Raw genomic sequence first — 22616 nt, 5'->3', positions numbered from 1 at the left:
GATTTTAATGTGTGACCAGCATTCAGAGGCACTGTCTTCATGCTGCACTGGCCCGGGATGGGTATCAGAACTTAGGTGAAGGAGGAAGTACTACAGATTTTATCATCTCAGTATTTCCTCTGACTGCCACCAGACCCATTGGACAGAAAAAAAAAAAAAAATCAATACTCTCAATGTACAAGTACAAAGAGGCTTAATTGAATTTTGTTTACAAAGAGAAAAATCCAATCCATCTGCTTTTAAGTATAATAAAAGGGAGGGGGGAAAAATAAGTATACTGATGTTTAGTATGGACCTATTATATGCCATGATCTACTTAGGTTCTTTTGCATGTATTGTCCCATTTAATTTTACAACCAACCCTAAAAGGCAAGTATTATTATTCCATTTTTACAGTTGAGGAAACTAAAACCCAGAGATGATAAATTGGCTTGTCCAAAGTCACAGAGTTGGTAGGTGGTGACGCCGGGAGGCAAACCAACAAAAGCCCCCTCTGTGTTCTTGCTTCTCTTCTCATTAGGCCACATTGCCCTTTCCATAAGCTTTGTTGAATGATAATTCAGCAAGCAATAGAACCTTGCCTTCTAAATCAGTGAAGGGAACAGAGGGAACATGACATTCAGGAGAAGGGAAGAGGAGTGAGGTATAAAATGAAGGAATGAAAAAGGCACACTCATGCATTGCTGGTGGAGTTGAAAATTGGTACAGCCACTCTGGAAAGCAGTGTGGAGATTCCTCAGAAAACTTGGAATGGACCCACCTTTTGACCCAGCTATCCCACTCGTCGGTTTATACCCAAAGGACTTAAAATGAGTATACTACAGTAACATAGCCACATCAATGTTTATAGCAGCTCAACTCACAATAGCTAGATGGATAAAGAAACTGTGGTATATATACACAATGGAATATTATTAAGCCATAAAGAAGAATAAAATTATGGCATTTGTAGGAAAATGGATGGAATTAGAGAATATTATGCTAAGTGGAATAAGCCAATCCCAAAAAACCAAAGGCTGAATGATTTCTCTGATAAGTGGATGATGATACATAATGGAGGTGGGAGCTAGCAAGGAGAGTGCCAAGAGAAGGGAGGAACTTTAGATTACATAGAGGGAAATGAGAGTGGGGAGGAGGTGGGGGTATGAAAGATAGTGGAATGAGACAGACATCATTACCTTATGTACATGTATGATTACACGGAGGGTATGAATCTACATTGTACACAAGCATAGAAATGAAAAGTTGTACCCCATTTGTGTACAGTGAATCAAAATGCAATCTTTAAAAATTTAAAAAAAAATTAAAAAAGAAGGAATGACATTCCAAGCTAAGGGAAGGATCAGGAGGAAGGTTAGCAGTACACAGTCCCAGTGTCGCTTGATGCAATGCATACTTAGAGCTCAAGGCAGAAAACACAACTGGTGTGTTGCTCTGTGTCCTGCCTTGTACCACAGGTGCATAAGGGCCAACCTTCCCTGGAGATGCTCAGCCTAACTACCAGGGAAGGCAGATTTGTGCACATGGCAGAGAAATTGCACCTGTTCTAACAGAAGTGGAGATGAGGAAGCTGCTTGTGTGGGTCAGAGGTGGCTTTGAAGAAGAGGGGACATCCGAGATGGCTTTGAAACAGCTTAGCTCCTTCACCAAGTATGGGAGGGAGGCTGAGGGAATGGCAGGAGCTGAATCCAGGAAGCAGAAGCTAGCAAGGAGTGTGCTGAGACGTGAAAGGGACCCTTTATAAATTCCTGAGCCAAAGAAATGGCCACATTCTCCCTGATGACTATGTTCAGTTGGGACTTCTGATTTTCAGACACGTCCTCATCACACAGCCATGGCTCTGCCAGGCTCACCCCATTCCTAGACGGGTGAGTGAAGGATTGAGACCCACGCTTCCGCCTGCCCCACTGTCCTTGCAGCCACTGGCACGGCAGGTCTCTCTCTGTTTCACTCTTAGGATTCCAAATCGTGAAATTCCATCAAGTACTTTTTTGCTTCTCAGCATCACTTTCCAAATCACAATTCAAATGAAATATTCCTTGTCTTATAAAGTGAGCAGAGTTGAGCTAATTACTTAAGGAGTTCAGGGGGACTTTGAGCTGGGAAGAACTTCCAAACCAGCTTCCATTAACATAGCTTGAATTCTGGGAGTTTCTTTGAAGCCTGAGAATTTTTCCTCAACCTCCACAGAATCTTTACACTTTGGCCTTAAAGCAGCTACACACTTTCATCTTAATTAACAATGAACTTAGCAGATTTTAAATAACAGTTTGCTTTATGAAAGAAAACTGGGGTGGAGAAACTCCAAATCTACTTATTGGAATGACCTGAGGAGATGTTAAGTCCTTTCCAACAAGCTTTCGACAGTCAATTAGAATAAATGTATCTTTCATCTCCTCCTTTGTCCATCATCTTAAAACAACAGAGCCAAGATTCAGCACTGGAGTAATGGCTCACAGCTGAAAAGTATCCTAAATATACTGAAATCGCTGAAACCCTTCGCTTTGACATTTCAAACCATTTACAATTCTATGGTGTGTCTGTTAAATGCTGGCTAATAGCCAGTAGCAGGACAGTCCTTAGTAATTTATTGCTTTACCTAGACTCAAATTGTGCCATTTTTCTTTGTCACACACCCTCTCTCAGTTGAAGGAATAACTAACGTGAACAGAAGATTCCACCAGAGTTCATGTTGAAAAAAACTTCCTGCAAGTTTATACCAATCCTCCTTCTTAGAAAATAACTCAGTCAACTTAGATTAAAATCATTCTTATTTCCCGAAGGCTAGCTGGTTTCAATAACTCATTTCATCCCTATTCTATTTGATATTTTAAAGATGTTCAAAAAGGAACATAAATAATTTTAAATAACCCAGATCCAAGTCATTTAAAGAAATAGCAGGTTCAATTTCTAAATCTTCCTACGACTGTCTAGGGCATCGATTCAGGTAGTCCTTTCATCCTTCCGTCACCCTAGGAGACCAAGGGAGGAAAGAGGACTTCTTGTATCTGTACTGACTATTGAGGCTTTGCTACCTCTCACAGCTCCAGCGCCTGTGCTTCTGGTGATGACCCCAGTTGTAGACAGTGATCCACTCTCAAGACCTGCTCTCAGGAAGTGAATGCACCATGACTTAATGTATGCTTACATTCATTCCTCAGTTTACTGAATCACAAAATATTGGAGCTAAGAACGACCTTAGAGGTTATCTGTTTCAAACTCTCCAGGTATGAATTTAAAACAACTCTCAGCCCTGGAGAGGTCAAGTGACTTTCTCAAGGTCACACAGCTAATTAATGACGAAACTGGACCTATGACCAACAACAGACTCTGAGTACAGGCTCCAAGCCTTTGCCCAGTGTTGTCTGCAGACCAGCACCCAGGAGAGCGTGTTACAAATGCAGACCCTTGGGCCCTGCCACAGACCCACTGAATCTGGATCAGGTTTGGCACAGAGTCCCAATCCCAATGCATACTACAGCTTAAAAGAACTGGGCAAGAGTGGGAGGCAGGTGGGTATGGGTTTGAAGCCCAGTTCCACCTTTTCTAAATGTGAGCAAACATCTGAATCTCTTGAGAGCATCGCTCATAATCTGAAAATAACAGCCCTGCCCACCTTCCAGGGTTTTCGTGATGTAAGCTTAGCATGGATATCTGCACGGGCCTCTCATCTCTACGCACAGCTAACAGACGCAAAGCACCTGAAATACAGTAGCTAATATAGTATACAGTCACCAATATTATTTCTAGTCTCATGTTTATCATCAATACACTATTGACTTACACCTGTGAAGGAACTGCCTCTCTGCCTTCCTTTGTTCAAATGTGTCAAATATCATCTTTTTGTTTTCTTAGAGTTCATAATAATTTAATTTTTTATCTTTATTTATTATTTCTAAATATACATGACAGTAGAGTGTATCTTCACATATTATACATACATGGAGCATAACTGATTCTAATTAGGATCCCATTTTTGTAGTTGAACATGATGGGGAGTTTATCTCACTCCCATCAGAATGGCAATTATCAAGAATACAAGTAATAATAAATGTTGGCGAGGATGTGGGGGAAAGGTACACTCATACATTGCTGGTGAGACTGCAAACTGCTGTAGACATTCTAGAAAGCAGTATGGAGATTCCTCAGAAAACTCAGAATGGAACCACCATTTGACCCAGTTACCCTACTCCTTGGTATATAAACAAAGAACTTAAAATCAGATCAGCATATGACAGTGATGCAGCCACGTCAATGTTTTTAGCAGCTCAACTCACAATGGCTAAGCTTTGAAATCAACCTAGATGCCCTTCAAAAGATGAATGGATAAAGAAAATGTGGTACATATACACAATGGAATATTACTCAGCCATAAGGAAGAATGGAATTTTGGCATTTGTGGGTAAATGGGATGGAACTGGAGAATATCATGCTAAGTGAAATAAGACAATCCCAAAAAACCATAGGCCCAAAGTTCTCTCTGATAAGCAGATGCTGACTCACAATAATGGGATGGGGGAGAATAGAAGTTCATTGGATTAGACAAAGGGGAATGAAGAGAAGGGAGGGGGAATGGGAATAGGAAAGAGTAGAATGAATCGGACATAACTTTCCTTTGTCCATATATGGATATACAACCACTGAAACTCCACATCAAATATCATCTTAACTTTTATGTTTGATTAATATATCTCTGATATTTCATGTTTCTACCTCTTTGGAAAGTTATTATATAGAAAATAATAATAATAATAGCTAACTCTTTGGTGCTCTCTGGAGGTGAAAGAACTTCTCCCAAAGCCAAGTCATAACCAAAACAATGCAACATTCTTATAATTCCTTGCCTCCGGATTCTACAAGCCTGATCCCTAGGAGCCACTGAGTATCTGCTGCTGCTGCTCAGGCAGAGACTCAGCTTCCAGAGCCGAACCCACTGGCAACAGCAGAGCACACTTAAAAAGGACAGTTTTTCTCTCACATTTCTCAGTTAAAGAAAAAAATGTTTGAAGAGGAAAGGGGAAGTAGAATTTTAGTATCCAAATCTGAACAAAAATTCTGAGGGAAATATGACACACTATCTAGTAAGAAACCATACCAATATTATATTTTGAAGGAGACAATATAGGGGAAATAGGATTTTTTTTTTTTTTAGTTTGGTTTGGTTTGGTACTGGGGATTGGACCCAGGGGCACTTAACCTCTGAGTCACATCCCCAGCCCTTTTTATTTTTATTTCGAGACAGGGCCTCATTAAGTTACAAAGGCTTGCGTTGAACTTGCAATCCTCCTGCCTCAGCCTCTTGAGCCGATAGGATTACAGAAAGTGCCACCAAACCCACAGGAAACAGGATCTTAACATCCAAACCATACCTCCCTAAAAGCAGAGGCTCTTGGGTCTAGCAATGCATTAGAAACAATGAGGGAGCTTTTAAAAAAAAAAAATGGAATGCAAATTTCTGAAGGAGGGACCAGACATCAGTGTTTTTAAAAAGATTCCCAGCTGATTTTATTGTGCAGCCAGCATGGAGAGCTATTGTCCCTGAGGCATCAAAACCCTGGTGTTATTTAAGAAAGTCAATCCTCTGAGAGCTATTGGTTGCTAATACAAAGAACTCAAAGGAATAGATTTAACCCTAATGCATACCTCTTCTAGGTCTTTTCGCCATCCCTCCAGGACTTCCACCGTAAGGAAAGGAGACCCTGGACCACCATCCTCTAAGATGTTCATATGGACCAGTGGCCGGACTTCCTCATCTTACAGACACGATGAGAAAAGGTAACTGCACTGGGACCCTGGGTGCTTGTCAGAAGATTTTACCTGACTGCAGAGAGAATGGTGAGTGGGAAACAGTAGGCAACTGAGCTTTGTTTCTTGAGATGTGGAATGCACTCTACTGTGAAGGAGCAGGGGGTCCCAACCCTGACCCGCCTCCTCTTGTCACGTCACATGCACTACACAGCTTTGTGAGTTCCGTATCAGAAATGACCTTCATACACACACACACACACACACACACACACAAACATGTGACCTTCTTAGCTAACTCCAGTTCTGCCTTTTGATTTCCAGTCACAATCCCTCCCCTCCCCAGCCCCATCATCCTCTTTACCCACACAGACTTTGTTTTAGTCTCTTGAATTTCCACAGCCTTGCACCTTAACTGGCATGCAGTAGATGCTCAATAAACACTGAATGATGTGAAGAAGTCAGGTTTCTGTACCACTGGACGCGTGGTAGGGAAGGAAAGCAGAAACTGCGAGAGGACTCAGAAAGGGCAGCAAAATTGAGAGAGCCCTCGGAGTGGTTGCAGGGATAACCTGGGAGTGAGGAAGGATTGAGGGAGCAAGAAGAAAGGCAAAGGGGCCAGTGCAGCATTCATGAGAGACAGGGTGACAGCTCTGCAGATCTGTCCAACTGTCTCATTTGTGTTTAGGGAGTAGATGTTTTCATAAAATTCTAGAAGCATTTTTAAATAGTTTCTCTCCATTTGTTGTCTTCTTCCTCCTCTCTCTTCCCCTTTGACCTTGTACAATTACTTGGTTGAGGTGAAGCTAAACTGTGAACCTCGCTTCCTTTACGGGCAGAGAGCAGCTGAAGCAAGTTGCACACCACGCAGAACCTGAGGAATCAGGGTTGATAAATGGGGCTGGGCACTGGAAGGACCTGAGGGAGGTTTACCTCAATATTGTTTGGAGGGATTATTTTTCCCGCTGAAAACCCAAATGGCCCTACAGATAAAATTCCTTTGAAAAATTCCAAAAACAAAGCTGTTCACAATAATTATTGCAAGTAAAATTTTGGAAGCCACTTTGGCGTCATGACAGAAAGCATGCTAAGTCATAACAGTGTAACAAATCACTGAGCACTTTAAAGTGCTTGGACATAATATTAACCCCCAAAAAAGTGTAAAAATTGCATATAAACAATTACTGCAATCTCAAAAATCATACACAAGCCTAAGTCCTGAAGGAAAACAGTTTTTGCTTCTCTATTTCCCAAATGCTTTGTAATATGTTTTGTTTCCTTAATTGTGGAAAAATAATTATGTGATGTTTAAGTAAAATTACAACCCAGAAGGCAACCAGTGTTTGCACAAAGTCCCAGGGCTCATCACGACAACAAGCAGATCCCTGAAAATCCACTCTCTTTGTTCATCTCTAGGTTTTCACAAGCTTTTTCTCAATGCCTAATCAAATTACTTTTCATTTGTTTTCAAGTTGAATCACCTTTCAACACAATCGTTGCTGGAACACTTTTTAAAAGTTCATGTGTTATTTTAAAATTCCATGGTTTTTTTGGTAATTTTCCTCATTTTCTTTGTTGTTTTGTTTTGTTTAAAAGGCCATTATCAGTGAAGGTGCTAGAGGGTAAGAGAGCAGGCCTTGCAATTCAGGGGTCATAACCAAATCCTAGGGTTTTGCTGCCCCACAGAAATATTCTGACTGTCCATGGTCAGTCCTCCTGAAGTTCTGAAGGCTTTATCAGAGTGGTTGAAGTGTTATATATTTCTTTCACCCTCTATTTGCTCTCATCAAATATTTTAAATACATTTTGATATTTTTACAAAGAAACTAAGTAAGAAGAAATTATTGTGTCCTGCTTGTTCTGCATAAAATATCTTGTTATTATGCCCATTTTATAGAAAGTGGAGGGTCATGGTTTTGAAATAACTTTAAGGGTCCAACAACTAACTCAGTTAGAATCCGAATCTGAAACTAAGCTCAAACTCTCTCGCCTGTACCCTACTGCCTTACGAAGGTTCTTGTCAAAAATGAGATATTCAGAGTAACAATGAACAGCCAAACTCACAAGGAGACATCATATTAAAATAGAGTTGAAGTTATATATCAAAGAAGATAATAAACATACGATGATGTGTTGGCAATATTTATGAAGTTTAAAGGAGTAAATACTTAGCTTAGTGTTCTGCATCAATAAGATTCTATGACAAATTACTGCTTTTTTTATTTTCAAAGATGATTTCAATAACTATGGGATTTAAAATAACTAAAATACTGACTATAAAGAAATCATTTTCAGCAAGCTTTACATGGAACAGGGGGGCAAAAGCTCATGAAATTGGTGTGCCTGGTTGACCTATAAAGTTAACAGGAACAAATGAAAAACAGCCAACGAATACAAGCAATGGACTCCTCCGCTAAGCTGGGGACCGTACCGGAATGTTGGTTCTTTGGTCCACGCCTCTTTCTTGACCACGTCTTCATCTTCGCTGCCTAGTTCACAGACTCTAAATGATTAGACTCAAACTGTAAAGCTGACTTGGAGCAGAAACTGCTGTTCTGCTTACGGTGAGACTGGGGAAGTAGCTCAGTGGCGGCACGCTTGCCTAACATTCCTGAGACCCTGGGTTCGATTCCCAGTATCGTCAAAAAAAAAAAAAAAAAAAAAAAAAAAAAAAAAAGATGCTTTTGGTGATAGTAATCATGATGACAATGAAGATGATAATGGCCAATAATGAATGAAGATAATTCAGGTCTTCAAGTTAATTATTTGGAAATAAATTAACAGGATCGTCTGGCAGTGCTGCCCCACATTGCTGGTAATTGATCCACCCTGTTTTCCTTCTGCAAACCTGGCTTCTGTGTGTGCCTGGTTTCTTCAGTTACGTCCGTACTGCAGTGCCAGGGTTCAAGAAGCAGAGACCACACTGCCCCTTCCTGATGGCAGAGACAAACTTGTCGGGATATTGGATTTCCTGGAATTCGTGAGAATGCAACACCAGAAACCAGCCTAAACACAGGCAGAACAAATAACTGGAAGGAAAATTTCACTGAAAATTCTGAAATCAAACATTTTATTGCTCGGAAGAAGTTCAAGTCAATTTTACTTTTTTTTTTTTTTAATTGTAAGCCAGCCCTTTTTCCAATCGTCTGCTAAATGTACCACACTAATTTCTATCCTCAGCCTCCATTCCACAACAATATGAAGGAATATTTTTTTCTTCTCTAAGCAAATTCCTTTAAGTGAGCTTACTTCAATCCATAAATTTCAGGTGACAAAATAAAGTCAGAGCAGTGAAGTTAATTTAGAAACAAAGAAAGGAGTTACTGAGCTGAGAACATTGCAACCTGAGTGTTTATTATATATTCTTTGGTTTATTTTTATTAACTCTTGAACTGACAAAAAGAAATATTTATCACATACAAAAAATGTTATCATGACCTCCAAGGACCTTATGAAATAAAGCAATCAGAAATTTTTAAACTCTTGAAAATGCTTTCTCAATATCATAAAAACCCCTATCTCGCCCCCACTCAAAGATAACCTAAATTTTGTGTTTCCCTTACTTTTTCCTCATGACTTTTATCTCATCTGAATCCTTAAGCAATATATTTACTTGAGTCTTTCAAGATTTCATATAAATGGAATTATGCCAAATATATTGTTCTGCAACTTGTTTTTTTCACCAAACATTACATTGCTATGATTTACAAATGCTGATGTCAGTAACTGTAGTTATTTTTCTCTGTTGTGTAGTATTCCCTTGCATGAATACACCAACTGTATTCATTCCATCTTCTAATGGTCATCTGTGTTATATTAAGGTTTTTCATCATTACCAACAATGCATGTCTCCTTGTGTATGCGTATAAGAAATTCTTAGGATTATTTACCCAACATGGGAATGGTTCCTTCAAAACTAGACACAGCCTCACCTTTACCTGGCAATACCCAACATCAATACATGTGATTTCCACTGCTTCTGCAGCTCATCTTGAGTGCATAATTTTTACCTTGTTCAATCCAGAAGGTACTATAATTTTAATTCCAATTTATCAGATTAGTAATGAGATTGAGTCTATTTCTTTAGTCCTTTGTGACATGATTGCTTAAATATTTGCCTCACTTTTCTACTGGATTTTTTCTACTGGATTTTGCCTCAATTTTCTTATTGATTGTAGAAATTCTTTACAAAAGTCTACATTAATCCTTTGCTATATGTGTGTAAATAGCTTTTCTCAGTTTGTGGCCTGTCTTCACTTTGTGATGATTTCTGATAAACATATGTTCTTAATTTTAATATATTTTCATTTAGCCCAGTTTTGAACATTATGAAATCCCTTTCTACTCCAAGTTCAAAAGGATTTTTTCCCATACCATTTGCTAAATATTTTGCAGCTTTACCTTTTATAATTAAGTCTTTAATCATCTGGAATTGACTTCTGTGTTAGGAGTGAAGTAGGCATCCAACTTTTTTTCTATAAAGATAACTAGTTATCCCCAACACCATTACTGGACTATGTATTCTTTTCCCATTGATCTAAAGACACATATTACATATCCATATGTGCATGGATATGTTTCTGGATCTCTATTCTGATTTGTTAATCAATTGTATCTACCTTGGACAAATACCACAATTGAGTCTTCACATTTTAGTTTATTCTATATATTGATTTTATCAAGCAAGATACCCATCTTATTCTTTTTGAACCAGGAGTTTATTTGCTTTTCTTAGCTATTTGCACTTCATGTAGATTTTAGAATAAACTTGTTAAGTCATGCTTACCACATTTCTATTAATGCATTTGTAAAAAATTTACATCTTTCTGCCATAGAGTCATTCTCTGAATGAATAGGATTAATATCTACCTTGATTGAAGTCTTCCCTATGAAGGAGAAACTTTTTTTTAACACATGTAAGTTCGTAGTTGGGACAGATTCCTGTAACAAAAGACAGAGTAACAAGAGAAAAACAAGCAAGTACATGTAGTGAATATTGCCAAGGGAGAAGGTAACTCCTGAAGCAATGACTCAGAAATCTGTCTTAACTCATATTTTAGCAAAAAACAATAAATTTATTACTGTTCATTTTTACTTCCTTCTACTGTCTTCAGTATGTTCTGTTAATCATTTCATAACCTCCTTCATTGGATGCCTACCATATTGATTTTCAGGTTTTCTCCTTACTTAATATAAACATTGAAAACTACTTGTTCCTATCTATGTATTACTTAACTGCATCTACTAGATGAACCATAGTGTTTTCCATAGTGCCCAGTCCTAAATACTTCGTAATTTCTATCAGATTTTATCCTATGATTTATGAGTTCTTTGTACCATCTTTTTATTTCTGTACATATAGTCCCTCTAGTTATTTTCATTATTTGTATCTACCATTATTGCACTAAAATCATATAATGTGGTCAAAATAAAGGTAATGCTTCTGAAAGGCTATTTAGGTTATAAAGAGACCCTAATTTATTTAAACAATTCATATAATTTTCTGTTTCTATATTGTGCACTAAAATATTTTATAAAAAATTAATAGGCTAATAAATGAGATAAAAATAAATAAGAATTAAAATATTAGCGATATCATTGCAGAAGTGATCTGATAAGACAAAACTAAAAAGATAACTCCTAATTTTTTTTCATGATTTGTTTTCACCTTTAGTATCCTATCCATCTAATAAGTTTCATAATATTACGAGACTTCCTGGAAAGCCTCACAAATTAATAAATTGGTAATAATAACATTAAATTCATGGACAAAAAAAAAAAGCCCTCATGTTAACGACTATGTTAAGAATGACTTCCATTTATTCCCAAACTCAAAACAACATAGTTCCCCATGGAATGTGCAGGTTCAAAGAGTTAAAAAAGGACAGTAACTAAACTACTCAAATTGGACCTTAAACATACACCTACTAGCTTGAAGAACATCCATGAAATCTGGAACTAGTGGAAGACAAGGATAAACATACAAAGAAGCACATCTTGGGAAAGTGGGAGACTTCAGTGGACAGAAGGCAGAACCATGTCTGTGATTGTCAAGGCCACTCCTGCTCTGCCATGCAAAATGACAGGTTGGGATCTCCAGGGGCGTAAATGGACAGCAGTTCTGCTCATTTCAGCTCAGATGGTATCCAGTATCCCACTGCCCTGCATGTTTTCCCACAGAAGGAGATCCTCCTTGAAGTCTGGAAACTAGAGCTCTCAGTACCTGGAAAGATTTTTTTCTGGAAGGCTACTAAATTTGTTGGTGGTAGAATCCAATGAACACTGATGGGAAGCAAGAAACCAGGAGCCTTTTCTAGCCATGGTTTCTGATTTATTTCATTTTAATTGCCCATTCAGCCTCCCTATGCTGGTTACTTCACGATCTATGCTTATTGTAGCTATTTCCAGTCCACATAAAAACATATTTTATAAGCCTAATAAGTGCAAGAGATTGAGTCTACAAAGATGAATGGGGTCTGTCTCTATCTCTTAAGCAACTCAATATTCATTGGGCCATAGAGACATAAATATAAATATTCAGTATATTAAATATTATGTGTAAGTTCCTGAAGAGCTCTCAGCCAAGTAATTTCAGGTCTACTTAATTCTTTTCTTCTAATTCATATCTTCCCTAGACTCTTTCCATACCCATCTGGTACCTCCACACCTCTCTGACAGTGCCAGGATCCGTCACAGACTTGTCTTCTTGTCCTTCCCATATTCTTGTACCCAAGCCATCTTTTGTTTCTCTTACTAGCTAGAGTCTCATTAAAACCCACAGGGTTAACAGTTGATCCTGAACACAAATGATGCCCGGATCTAATTGTTCATCTCCTCTGCCACTTCTTTTTTTAAAATCCCTCTTTAACTAATATCTAAAACATTGGAAGAGTTTCAGAATCAATCTCTGCCTTGAGATATGAACCTTTCTAGATAACAAACAACAAACACTAATGTAAGCGAACTTTCTAAAGTGAAAATATAATTATTGTACTTGCTTAAATTCTCTCAATGTCTCCCATAACCTCAGAGGACATATAGATCCTTTATTCTTGGCCCCTCTCAATCTAACTAGCTAATTACCATCCCCCACCCACCAGATCCTGGAATCCAGTCACACTCAACTACCCCCATTCTCTCACATTCTTCCCAGATCCTCTCCCCCTTCTCAATTATTTGTTCTTCCAAGACCCAATTCAGTCTTATCGCAGAACCCTCAGCCATTATCACTTACATCAAGCAATGGCTCCCAATGACAGTCTTCTAAACCATTTCATCTGTCTAACCGTAACCCTGGGCCAATTCATCTGCCATGAATGTTCATATCAAGGGATGCCTAGTGCAGAGATAGTCAATGTGGCTAAAGCCAATTTGCCAAAGATGCCGTTTCCCAACTAATCATTTTGATGAATGTATTAAATTTGGTAATGAACCAAAAATTACGTATGATCATTGTGACTCTACATAGTTCTATCATAATCCACATTAAATTGGTTAACAAAGACTAGAAAGGCCGTAGAGGGCCCCTATTTGGGGACTCCTCCTGTCTCTCTCCACTCCTCTCTGTGTCCCAGACACCCTCTGTCTCCAGTCCTATCTTCTCTCTGTCCTCTGGTCCTCCCTCAGCCCCCACGTTGGCCATGTCCTCCTGTTCTCTCTGGCTGCTGGTCTCCCCTCCCCTGCCTGGGTTTCCCCTCTCTCTAGGCCAGCAGGCCAGACTGTGGGTTTTGTTGGTTTTCCTCAACATTTTTTTGGAAGGTCCCACCATTCTCACTCAGATGCCCCCATTGGGATAACAGGACCAGAGACAAACTGAACATTCAGGAAACTGACATCATGAGGACAAAATTAAATTTCACTGAATTTTGAAAAAGCTGTTAAATATTCCCATCCCAAATCAATTATTATGTCCTTTGTGAATAGGTAAAAGAAACAAATTTTGGTTAATGGATAAAGCTGACAGGTTCACAAAACTGTCACAATGTGAAATTGCCACAACAACCTGAGTGATGCCTAAGTGTTAACAAAACAGCAAATGCCTCTAAAAAGGATTTGGAAAAAGAAATCAGTATAAACTAAAAAGCTCCTGAATGAAATGTTAAGTGTTTATTATATCTATTAACAGAATACATTTACTCATATTCTCAAGAAAGATGTATCTATAAATATATTCTGACTAATATATTTATAAAGAAACTAAACCTCACTAGGAAACAGCTTATTTAAAAAATCAGGCCAATTTTAAAATACTGCTAAGAGGAATATATTAGTAAGAACAGACTTGATGATTAAATGCATTTTTTAAATGCAGTCTTAAAACAGTCTTTTATTTATTCATACCATGTATTATATTTAAAACAATGCTGCTTAAAATAAATCTTTGTTAAAGTATGGCAAAATAGACAAATTGTACTCATTTAGTGAACTGATCCTTCAGTAAATTGACTTTTTGTGAATTAGCCATTCAGTAACTGACCCTTTGGCAAACTGGCCCTCAGCGTATTGGCTTTCTTTTCTTCCCTTTTGTACACCTCTCTAATCAGTCCATTACCAGGCCTTGTAATGATTAATATCTCACTCAGCTCTTTCAGGATGTCAGGCTCCTTCACTTTGTGTTCCCAGGACTTAGCTCCTTGTAGTTCTTCTTATGAAGACTTAAAATGTTGACTAACAAATTAACAAATGAATTCATAAATGGCCTTTGCCCTGCCTTAACCTGAATACCTTTCGCCTTATAGAATGGAAACCAAGGAAATCTGACTTTAAATGAATGAGGGTCAAAGAGAGGTCTTTATTGCACTGTGTACTCTTTATGTCCATTGTGTGTGTGTGTGTGTATGTGTGTCCTCATAACTAATTTCTTATGAATTATAGAATGAGTCCAAACATCAAATTTAAAGGAAGTGCCCAATATGGTGATTGAAATACAATCATACTGTGTTGACTATTGCGCTTGGGGTAAAAATGAAATTTTATTGGACAATTGAAAAATCTTCTTCTTTTTTTTTTTTTTTTTGCAATACTGGGGATTATACCCAGTGGTACTCTGTCACTGAGCTATACCCCCAACCCTTTTTAGTTTTTATGTGGGACAGTGTCCCATTAAGTTACCCAGGCTGGTGATCCTCCTATTTCAGCCTTCTGAGTTGCTGGAATTATAGGCATGTGCCATTGGGCCCAACTTGAAAATCTTTTGTTTACAAGAATATTATCACAAAGATTTTTGTTTAACTTGGACTTGTAAGATTTATTAATAATTCCCAGTCTTTAAAATTATTTGGACAGAAGATTCCCTGTGTATGTGGTAAAGACTACATACCTGTTATTTGTTGTCAATATGTATTAATATTCACTTTTATGCCCCATGTTGATTTATGGTTCACCAGGGAGCCAACACCACCTCAAAGGAGCTTAAATTTAGTTTTGCTACTTCAAATTTATAAAGTCAAATTTCTTCTCTATACCTACTAACAGCACACCCACCCAAAACTGAATTCACAATCATGACCCAGACTCATTCTTCCTCTTGAGCTCTCTACTTCAGTAAATTGTACTGACACTCCTTCCCTTATGTCTCACACCAAGGCCCTATCCCCTCTCCTCTCAAGTTGATTCACAGAGCATAGACAGGAAGAGCTAAAAGAAGATGAAACAACAGCTCAGCTATTGGCACTGCAACCCCCAAAGTACAAGACTTCCTAGTATGAAGGCTGAGACGTAGGCCTGAGGCCCAAAACATAGCATCACGCTCCTTCCACATACAACTGAAGACAACTGGGTGGGGAAGGGACCACTTCTCTAAGCCATCCATGCTCAGGATGCACACATACTGAAAGACAAAGGAGAGTGTGGAAGAAATTTTCTAAATAATAGAAGGTTGTGCCACACATGAGCATTGACCTTCAAACTCACCCAAAAGAGATAGATTTTGTCCCCTGAGTATCAGGCTATCACCCATCTCATCAATCAAATTGCTACTCCTCCCCCTGAGCTCAGGACACCGAAGCCTGGAGGGGAGAGAATCTACAAATGTGCAATCAACATCTCCGTCCTTACTTAGCAAGATCAACAAAAAACTTCTCTTTGAAACCTGAAAAGTGTAAGGAAATAAGGGTTCTGCCTCACCACCCTCCACCCACCCCAGCTGTCCGAGTTGGGCACTGAGACATGGATCTAAGGCCATATCCTTTTCCTCACTCCCTCATCAGCTTCTACATTCTATCAATCACCAAATTCTGACATTTTATCTCCAAGATATTTCTCCAAACATCCTCTTCTTTCCAGCCTACCTCCATCCTGGATTAGGCCTGATCATCCTTAACCAACGTTACTGTTACAATCTCCCAATTCTTCTCTATGATTTAAGTCTTACTCCACTGATAATCTAATCTGCACACAGCAGCCACCATGGTCATTCTGAAACTCAATTCTGCTCATGTCACCCACTGACAGCTTCCCATTTAACTACAGGACAAAGGCCAATCTCTTTAGAAGGATTTACAGAACCCTTCCTAAACAGCCTACCTTTCCAAACTTATCTACCCCATTTCCTCTAACCCACACTCACCCCAGTGATACCTACAGACTTGTAGTTTCTGATAGGCTCCATACCATTTGTTCATGTGATCCCTTCCATCTGAACTGTCCTCAACTCCTTGTCTCATTGCATTAATTCCAAACAAAACTTGAAGAGTCTATTTAGGATGCTACTCCAGGAAAACTTCCCAAACCACAATCCTGACTCCCTATCCTGTTCCCTCAATAAGGGGAATACTGAGTAATTCCATCATTGAACTTACCTCCATATGTTGATATTATTTTTATGTCTTTCTTCTAATTGGGCAAAGACCAGCTTCCCAGAAACAAGAGGTTACCAGCATTCAAGATAAATCTATGGATCTAACTGAACATTTTGATCTTTCAAACTATTCATTCATTCCTTTCAATTATCCTTTAATTCAATAATTATTTATTTATCGATTCCTTGGATGTGGCTCACCCTGCTCACCACTTTCATATCACGGGGTAAGATCCTGTTTTCCCAGATGCCTTTGAGCCATGTGGAAACCAGTCACTTCCCCAACTCACTGACTCCAGAATATATGAAGAGCATTTGTTAATCATTTTCAAATAGTGATTTGTTTTTATATTACCTGTTTGAATCATTTTTATATGGTTCTTGCTCTGGTGACATACTGACTGATTATTCCTCATCTATTTTATGAGTATAGAGTGACATAAGAAATGCTGCATGACAGCCTAATGCTCTAGAACTAGGAGACTATTGCTCTCTCCTCGCTGGTTTCCATCTGCAGGAAATGCAAATCTCAATGGCAGCCATCAGAGTTAAATACATGTTGATAAATAATAGTGAAGTAACATCGGATTATTATTTTACAGCAGGTCTTTGAAGCCACTCAGTCTCAGCCTATCTTTTCCTGCTTCAGAAGTCTTCCTGCCCACTGGCTTTAGCTGCTAATGGGAACTGATTTCTTTTCCCAAGTTCATAAAAGGTCAAGTTTAAAGAGCTTTGATGTAAACCGTACAATTTTCAAAGAAAATCTCAAAAAAGAATGGGGAGACCGAAGGCGGGTGGTTGCCAGTCTGTGGAAGTCAAAAGCAGGGCAGGCCAGCTAATCCAAGGGCATTGAGCTTGTGAGTCAGAGGATAATGAAAAATGTGCTCTCTCCAAGTCTCTCTGGCAATGATAACAAACAGCCTAGAGTGAGTGAGGGTGGCAGGAAGTCAGGAAGAACAGGCCATGAAACATGATGAATGAAGACATCGAAGTAACTGTAGCTCTCCTCCCTCCTCACTCCTTGAGGAAAGATAAACTTCATAAACTACTTCATGAAGAGAACTTTAAAATAATGCTGACAACAATTAGCTGAACAATTAATTTCATACACACTGGTAACTAGATTAATAAATACTCTACCCTAAAACCTTCTGGAAATATATTAAACACATTCTCGAGTTTTTACAGGTAACCAAAATATTTAACGATCATTCCAGAATGAACCAGCCAATCAGAACAGACATTAGCCATAAACAACACTAAGGTCATTCTGGAGCACAAAGTTAAATATAGCCATAAATGTACACACAATTGTGCAAATAACGGGCGTCTCTTTTTCCCCTGCAAATTCCACATTGGATTCTACTCTGGTTTCTTTCCCAAGAAACATGAGTAAACAGTGATAATAATATTAAAGGAAAATGTGGTCTGTCTTGTGCTTGTTGACTTTTGTTTAAAGCTTAAAAAATGGCTCGAGAGCTTCCTTCTCTGTTTTCAGTGCTCCATTTGTCCTATTTCCAGATCTAATAGGCCAGCAATGTTCCTTTTCCCACTCCCATTGCCTGGCCACACAAAGCTCCCTATCAAAATAGAAACTGAGAGCGCCCAAGGTGCGTCTGGCTGGAATTCCCAAGCCTTGCCTTCCTACCCCTACTTCTCACTCATCTCCCCAAGCACCAACACCCCCAGAATTTTCTCACCTTGTCTTCCTTCTCCTGCTTGCTTCAAATCCAATCCTCCATTTCTAAGCTTTATATAGTATTCATTTCCTTGCCATTCCGTCCTGCAGATATTCTTCGGAGAACAGTAGAAATTTTAGGATGTTCCAACATTCATGTCATTAAGCCATAGCTCCCACCCCATTTTTTTTTTAGTTATGCACAGTGGTTAGGTTCATCCTGACAAACTCAGACATGTATGGAAATTGATTTTAGTTCATCATCCCCCTTTTTTCCCTCCCGCCCTCCCTCCCCTCTTCCCTTCTCCTTCCTCTACTCTACTAGACTTCCTTTTGCTTGTCTCCTAATTTGTATTTAATTGGTTCTCTATGTTATCCTATCCTTCCCTCCCCCTTTCCTTAATTTTACTCTAGCTTCCATATATGAGAGAAAATATTCAACCTTTCTGAGTTTGGCTTATTTCACTTAGCATGGTATTCTCCATTTCCATCCATTTACTGGCAAATGCCAGAATTTCATTCTTCTTTATGGCTGAATAGAATTCTCTCTCTCTCTTTCTCTCTCTCTCTCTCTCTCTCTCTCTCTCTCTCTCTCTCTCTCTCTCTCTCTCTCTCTCTCCCCTTCTCTCTCTCTCTATATGTGTGTGTGTGTGTGTGTGTGTGTGTGTGTGTGTGAATCACAATTTCTTAATCCATTTATCTGTTGACAAGCATCTGGGTTGATTTCATCATTTAGCTATTGGGAATTGTGCAGTTATAAACATTGAGGTGGATGTATTGCCATACTACGCCAATTTTAGATCATTTGGGAAAATACCAAGGAGTGGGATAGTGGGATCATGTGATGATTCCATCCCTAGTATTTTGAGGACTCTCCATACTGCTTTCCAGAGTGGTTGTACTTGTCTGCTGTTTCACCAACCATAAACAAGTGTACCTTTCCCCCCACAACCTCATCAGTATTTATTGTTGTTCATATTCTTGATCATTGCCATTCTGACTGGAGTGAGATGAAATTTTAGTGTCGTTTGACTTGCATTTTCCTCATTGTGAGAGTTGTTGAACATTTTTTCATTTATTTGTTGGCCATTTGTGTATCTTCTTTTGAGAAGTTTCTGTTTAGTTCTTTTGCCCATTTATTGATTGGGTTATTTATACTTTCGGTGTTAAGATTTTTGAGTATTTTTTATATATATTCTGGTTATTAATCTCCCATCAGAGATTTTCTCCAATTCTGTAGGCTCTCTCCTTCACACTCTTAATCATTTCCTTTGCTGTACAGAAGCTTTTTAGTTTACTGGCATCCCACTTATTGATTCTTAACTTTATTTCTTGCCCTTTGGGAGTTTTGTTAAGGAAGTTGGTACCAGCCCCTATGTGGTGGAGTATTAACCCTATCTTTTCTTCTAGCAATTTTAAAACTTCTGGTCTACTTCATAAGTCTTTGATCTATTTCAATTTGAGTTTTGTGTAGGGTGAGAGAGAGGGATCTAATTTCATTTTTCTGCATACAGCTATCCAGTTTTCTCAGTACCATTTTTTAAAAGGCTGTCTTTTCTCCAAGATATATTTTTGGTGCCTGTGTCAAATATCAGACAGCTATAGGTATGTAGATTTGTCTCTGTGTCTTTTATTCTGTTCCATTGGTCTTCATGTCCATTTGGTGCCAATATCATGCTGTTTCTGTTACTAGAATTCTGTAATATAATTTAAGATCAGGTATTATGATACCTTCTGCTTTGCTTTTCTTGCTTAGTATTGCTTTGGCTCTTCTAGGTCTCTTTATTCTTCCAAATAAATTTAAGAATTGTTTTTTCTAATTCTATGAAGAATGTCATTGGTATTTTGATGGTTATTGCATTGAATGTGTATATTGCTTTTGGTAGTGTGGCCATTTTGACAATTGATTTCTGGCTATCCAAGAACACAGATGTCTTTCCATCTTCTAAGGTCTTCTTCAATTTCTTTCTTCAGTGTTCTATAATTTTCATTGTAGAGCTCTTTTACCACCTTTGATTAATCCCCAAATATATGTCTGTGTATGTATGTATGTATGTGTATATAGGTATATCTATGTGTGTGTGTGTGTGTGTGTGTGTGTTTACTGAGGTTTTTGTGAATGGGATGGTTTGCCTTATTTCATCCTTGTTTGAATCACTGTTGGAATATAGGAAAACTATTGATTTATGGGTGTTGATTTTGTATCCTACTACTTTGCTAAACTCACTTATAAGCTCTAGAAGTTTTCTGGTGGAGATTTTTGGGTCTTCTAGGTACAGGATCATATCACTGGCAAACAGAGATAGTTTGATGACTTCTTTTCCTGTTTGTGTCCCTTTTGTTTCCTTTCTTTACCTGATCACTCTGGCTAATATTTTGAGGACAAAATTGAATAGGAATGGTGAGAGTACACAGTCTTATCTTGTTCCTGACTTTAGAGAAATGCTTTTAGTTTTACTCCATTTAGTATGTGTTGGCTTTGGGCTCGTCATAAATGGCCTTTATGATGTTGAGGTATGTTCCTTCAATTCCTAACTTCTCCAGCATTTTTAACATCAATAAGTGTTGAATTTTATCAAAGGACTTTTCTGCATCTCTCAAGATAATTATGTGTTTTTTGTCCTTAATTCTGTATAAGTGATGAATCGCATTTATTGATTTGTGTATGTTGAACCAACCTGGCATCCCTGGAATGAAACCCACTTGATCATGGTGTAATATCTCTTTTATGTGTTTTTGAATGTGGTTTGCTAATATTTTATTACAAATTTTTGCATCTATGTTCAACAGGGGTATTGGTCTATAGTTTCCTTTAATACATCTTTGTCTGGTTTTGTTAATAGGGTTATACTGACTTCATGAAATGTATTGGAAAGTATTCTCTCTCTTTCAATTTCATGGAATAATTTCAGAAAGACTGGTGTTAGTTCTTCTGTAAAGTTCTGCTAGAACACAGCTAAGAATCTATCAGGTCCTGGGTTTTTCTGGTTTTTGTTTTTTTTGTGTTTTTGTTTTTGTTTTTGTTTTTGTTTTTGCGGTTCTGGGGATTTGAACCCAAGGCCTTGTGCTTGCAAGGCAAGCACTCTACCAACTGAGCTATATCCCCAACCCTGGTTTTTTTTGTTGTTGTTGTTGTTGTTGTTGTTGTTTTGTTTTGTTTTGTTTGGGGAAGGCTTCTAATTGCAGTTTTAATTTCATTACTTAATATTGGTCTTTTTAGGTTTTCTATATCTTCCTGATTCAGTTTGGGGAGGTCATATGTGTCTAGAAATTTGTCAATGTCTTCCAGATTTTTCAGTTTATTAGAATATAAATTTGCAAAATAGTTCTGATAATCCTCTGGATTTCAGGAGGGTCTATAATGCTGTCTCTTTTTTTTATCTCTGATATTGTTGATTTGCCACTTTTCACTCTTTCTTTTGGATACTTTGGGTAAAGGGTTTGTCAATCTTATTTATCTTTTCAAAGAACAAACTCTTCATTGCGTTGATCCTGTATATTATTTTCCTGTTCTCAGTCTCATTGATTTTGGCTCTGATCTTAATTTTCTCTTGTCTTCTACTGGTTTAGAGGTTAGTTTGTTCTTCTTTTTCTAAGGCCTTGAGGTGGAACATAAACTTATTTTTGAGGGGCCTCACTAATTGTTTAATGTAGGCATTCAATGCTATAAATTTTCCTCTTAGAATTGTTTTTATACTCTCCCAGAGATTTTGATATATTGTATCTCTGTACCTGTTTATTTTTAAGAATTTCTTGATTTCTATTCTTATTTCCTCTTTGATCCATTCTTCATTTAAGATAGTACTGTTTAATCTCCCTATGTTTATTGTGGTTTTTATTATTTTTCTTTCTGTTGATTTCTAGCTTCATTCTGTTATTATCTGATAATATACATGAAATTACATTTTTTATTTGCTATGACTTGCTTTTTGACCTAGAATATGATCTATTTTGGAAAATGTTCCATTCACAGATGAGAGAAAGACAAATTCAGCTGTTTTGGAGTGGAATATTCTGTAGTTGTCCATTAGGTCCATTTGATTTACAGTGTTATTTACGTTGGAGATATCTTTATTGATTTTATGTCCACCCCATTTTTTGAATGAGAACCTTTATTGAATACCTACATCAGTCATTTTTCAAGATGATCAACCTATCTATATCCCATTTAGCCCTTACAAAGCTTTTAAATGTTATTCACACTTTGCAGGAAACCATTAGTAAACACACAGTTAATAAACAGTGAAATTCAGATTTGAACTCAGGACACAATTTGACATCAGTCTCATGTTCCTATGTTGCTGCTCTAAAACCCAAAATGAAAGTACTAATAAAACTGTACAAAGTTATGGAGACCAGCTAAAACTGGTTGACTAAAACTTTTCTAACTCACCC

General features: G+C 37.9%; 1 protein-coding gene across 1 annotated transcript in view; it reads left to right on the top strand.

Moving 5' to 3' along the window:
- Positions 1-22616, top strand: part of KCNMB2 (potassium calcium-activated channel subfamily M regulatory beta subunit 2) — a 236424-nt gene that overhangs the window by 196059 nt on the left and 17749 nt on the right. The window contains exon 2 of the mRNA XM_079156379.1: positions 5653-5775. Within this exon, the coding sequence (XP_079012505.1) occupies positions 5720-5775 (56 nt within the window). The 5' untranslated portion in view covers positions 5653-5719. The remainder of the gene's footprint in view (positions 1-5652; positions 5776-22616) is intronic.

Source organism: Sciurus vulgaris (assembly GCF_902686455.1).
Source record: "Sciurus vulgaris genome assembly, chromosome: 10".
In the NCBI taxonomy this organism is placed as follows: Eukaryota; Metazoa; Chordata; class Mammalia; order Rodentia; family Sciuridae; genus Sciurus; species Sciurus vulgaris.
The sequence above is the reverse complement of the archived record's forward strand: the minus strand, read 5'-3'. Positions and strand labels throughout refer to the sequence as shown.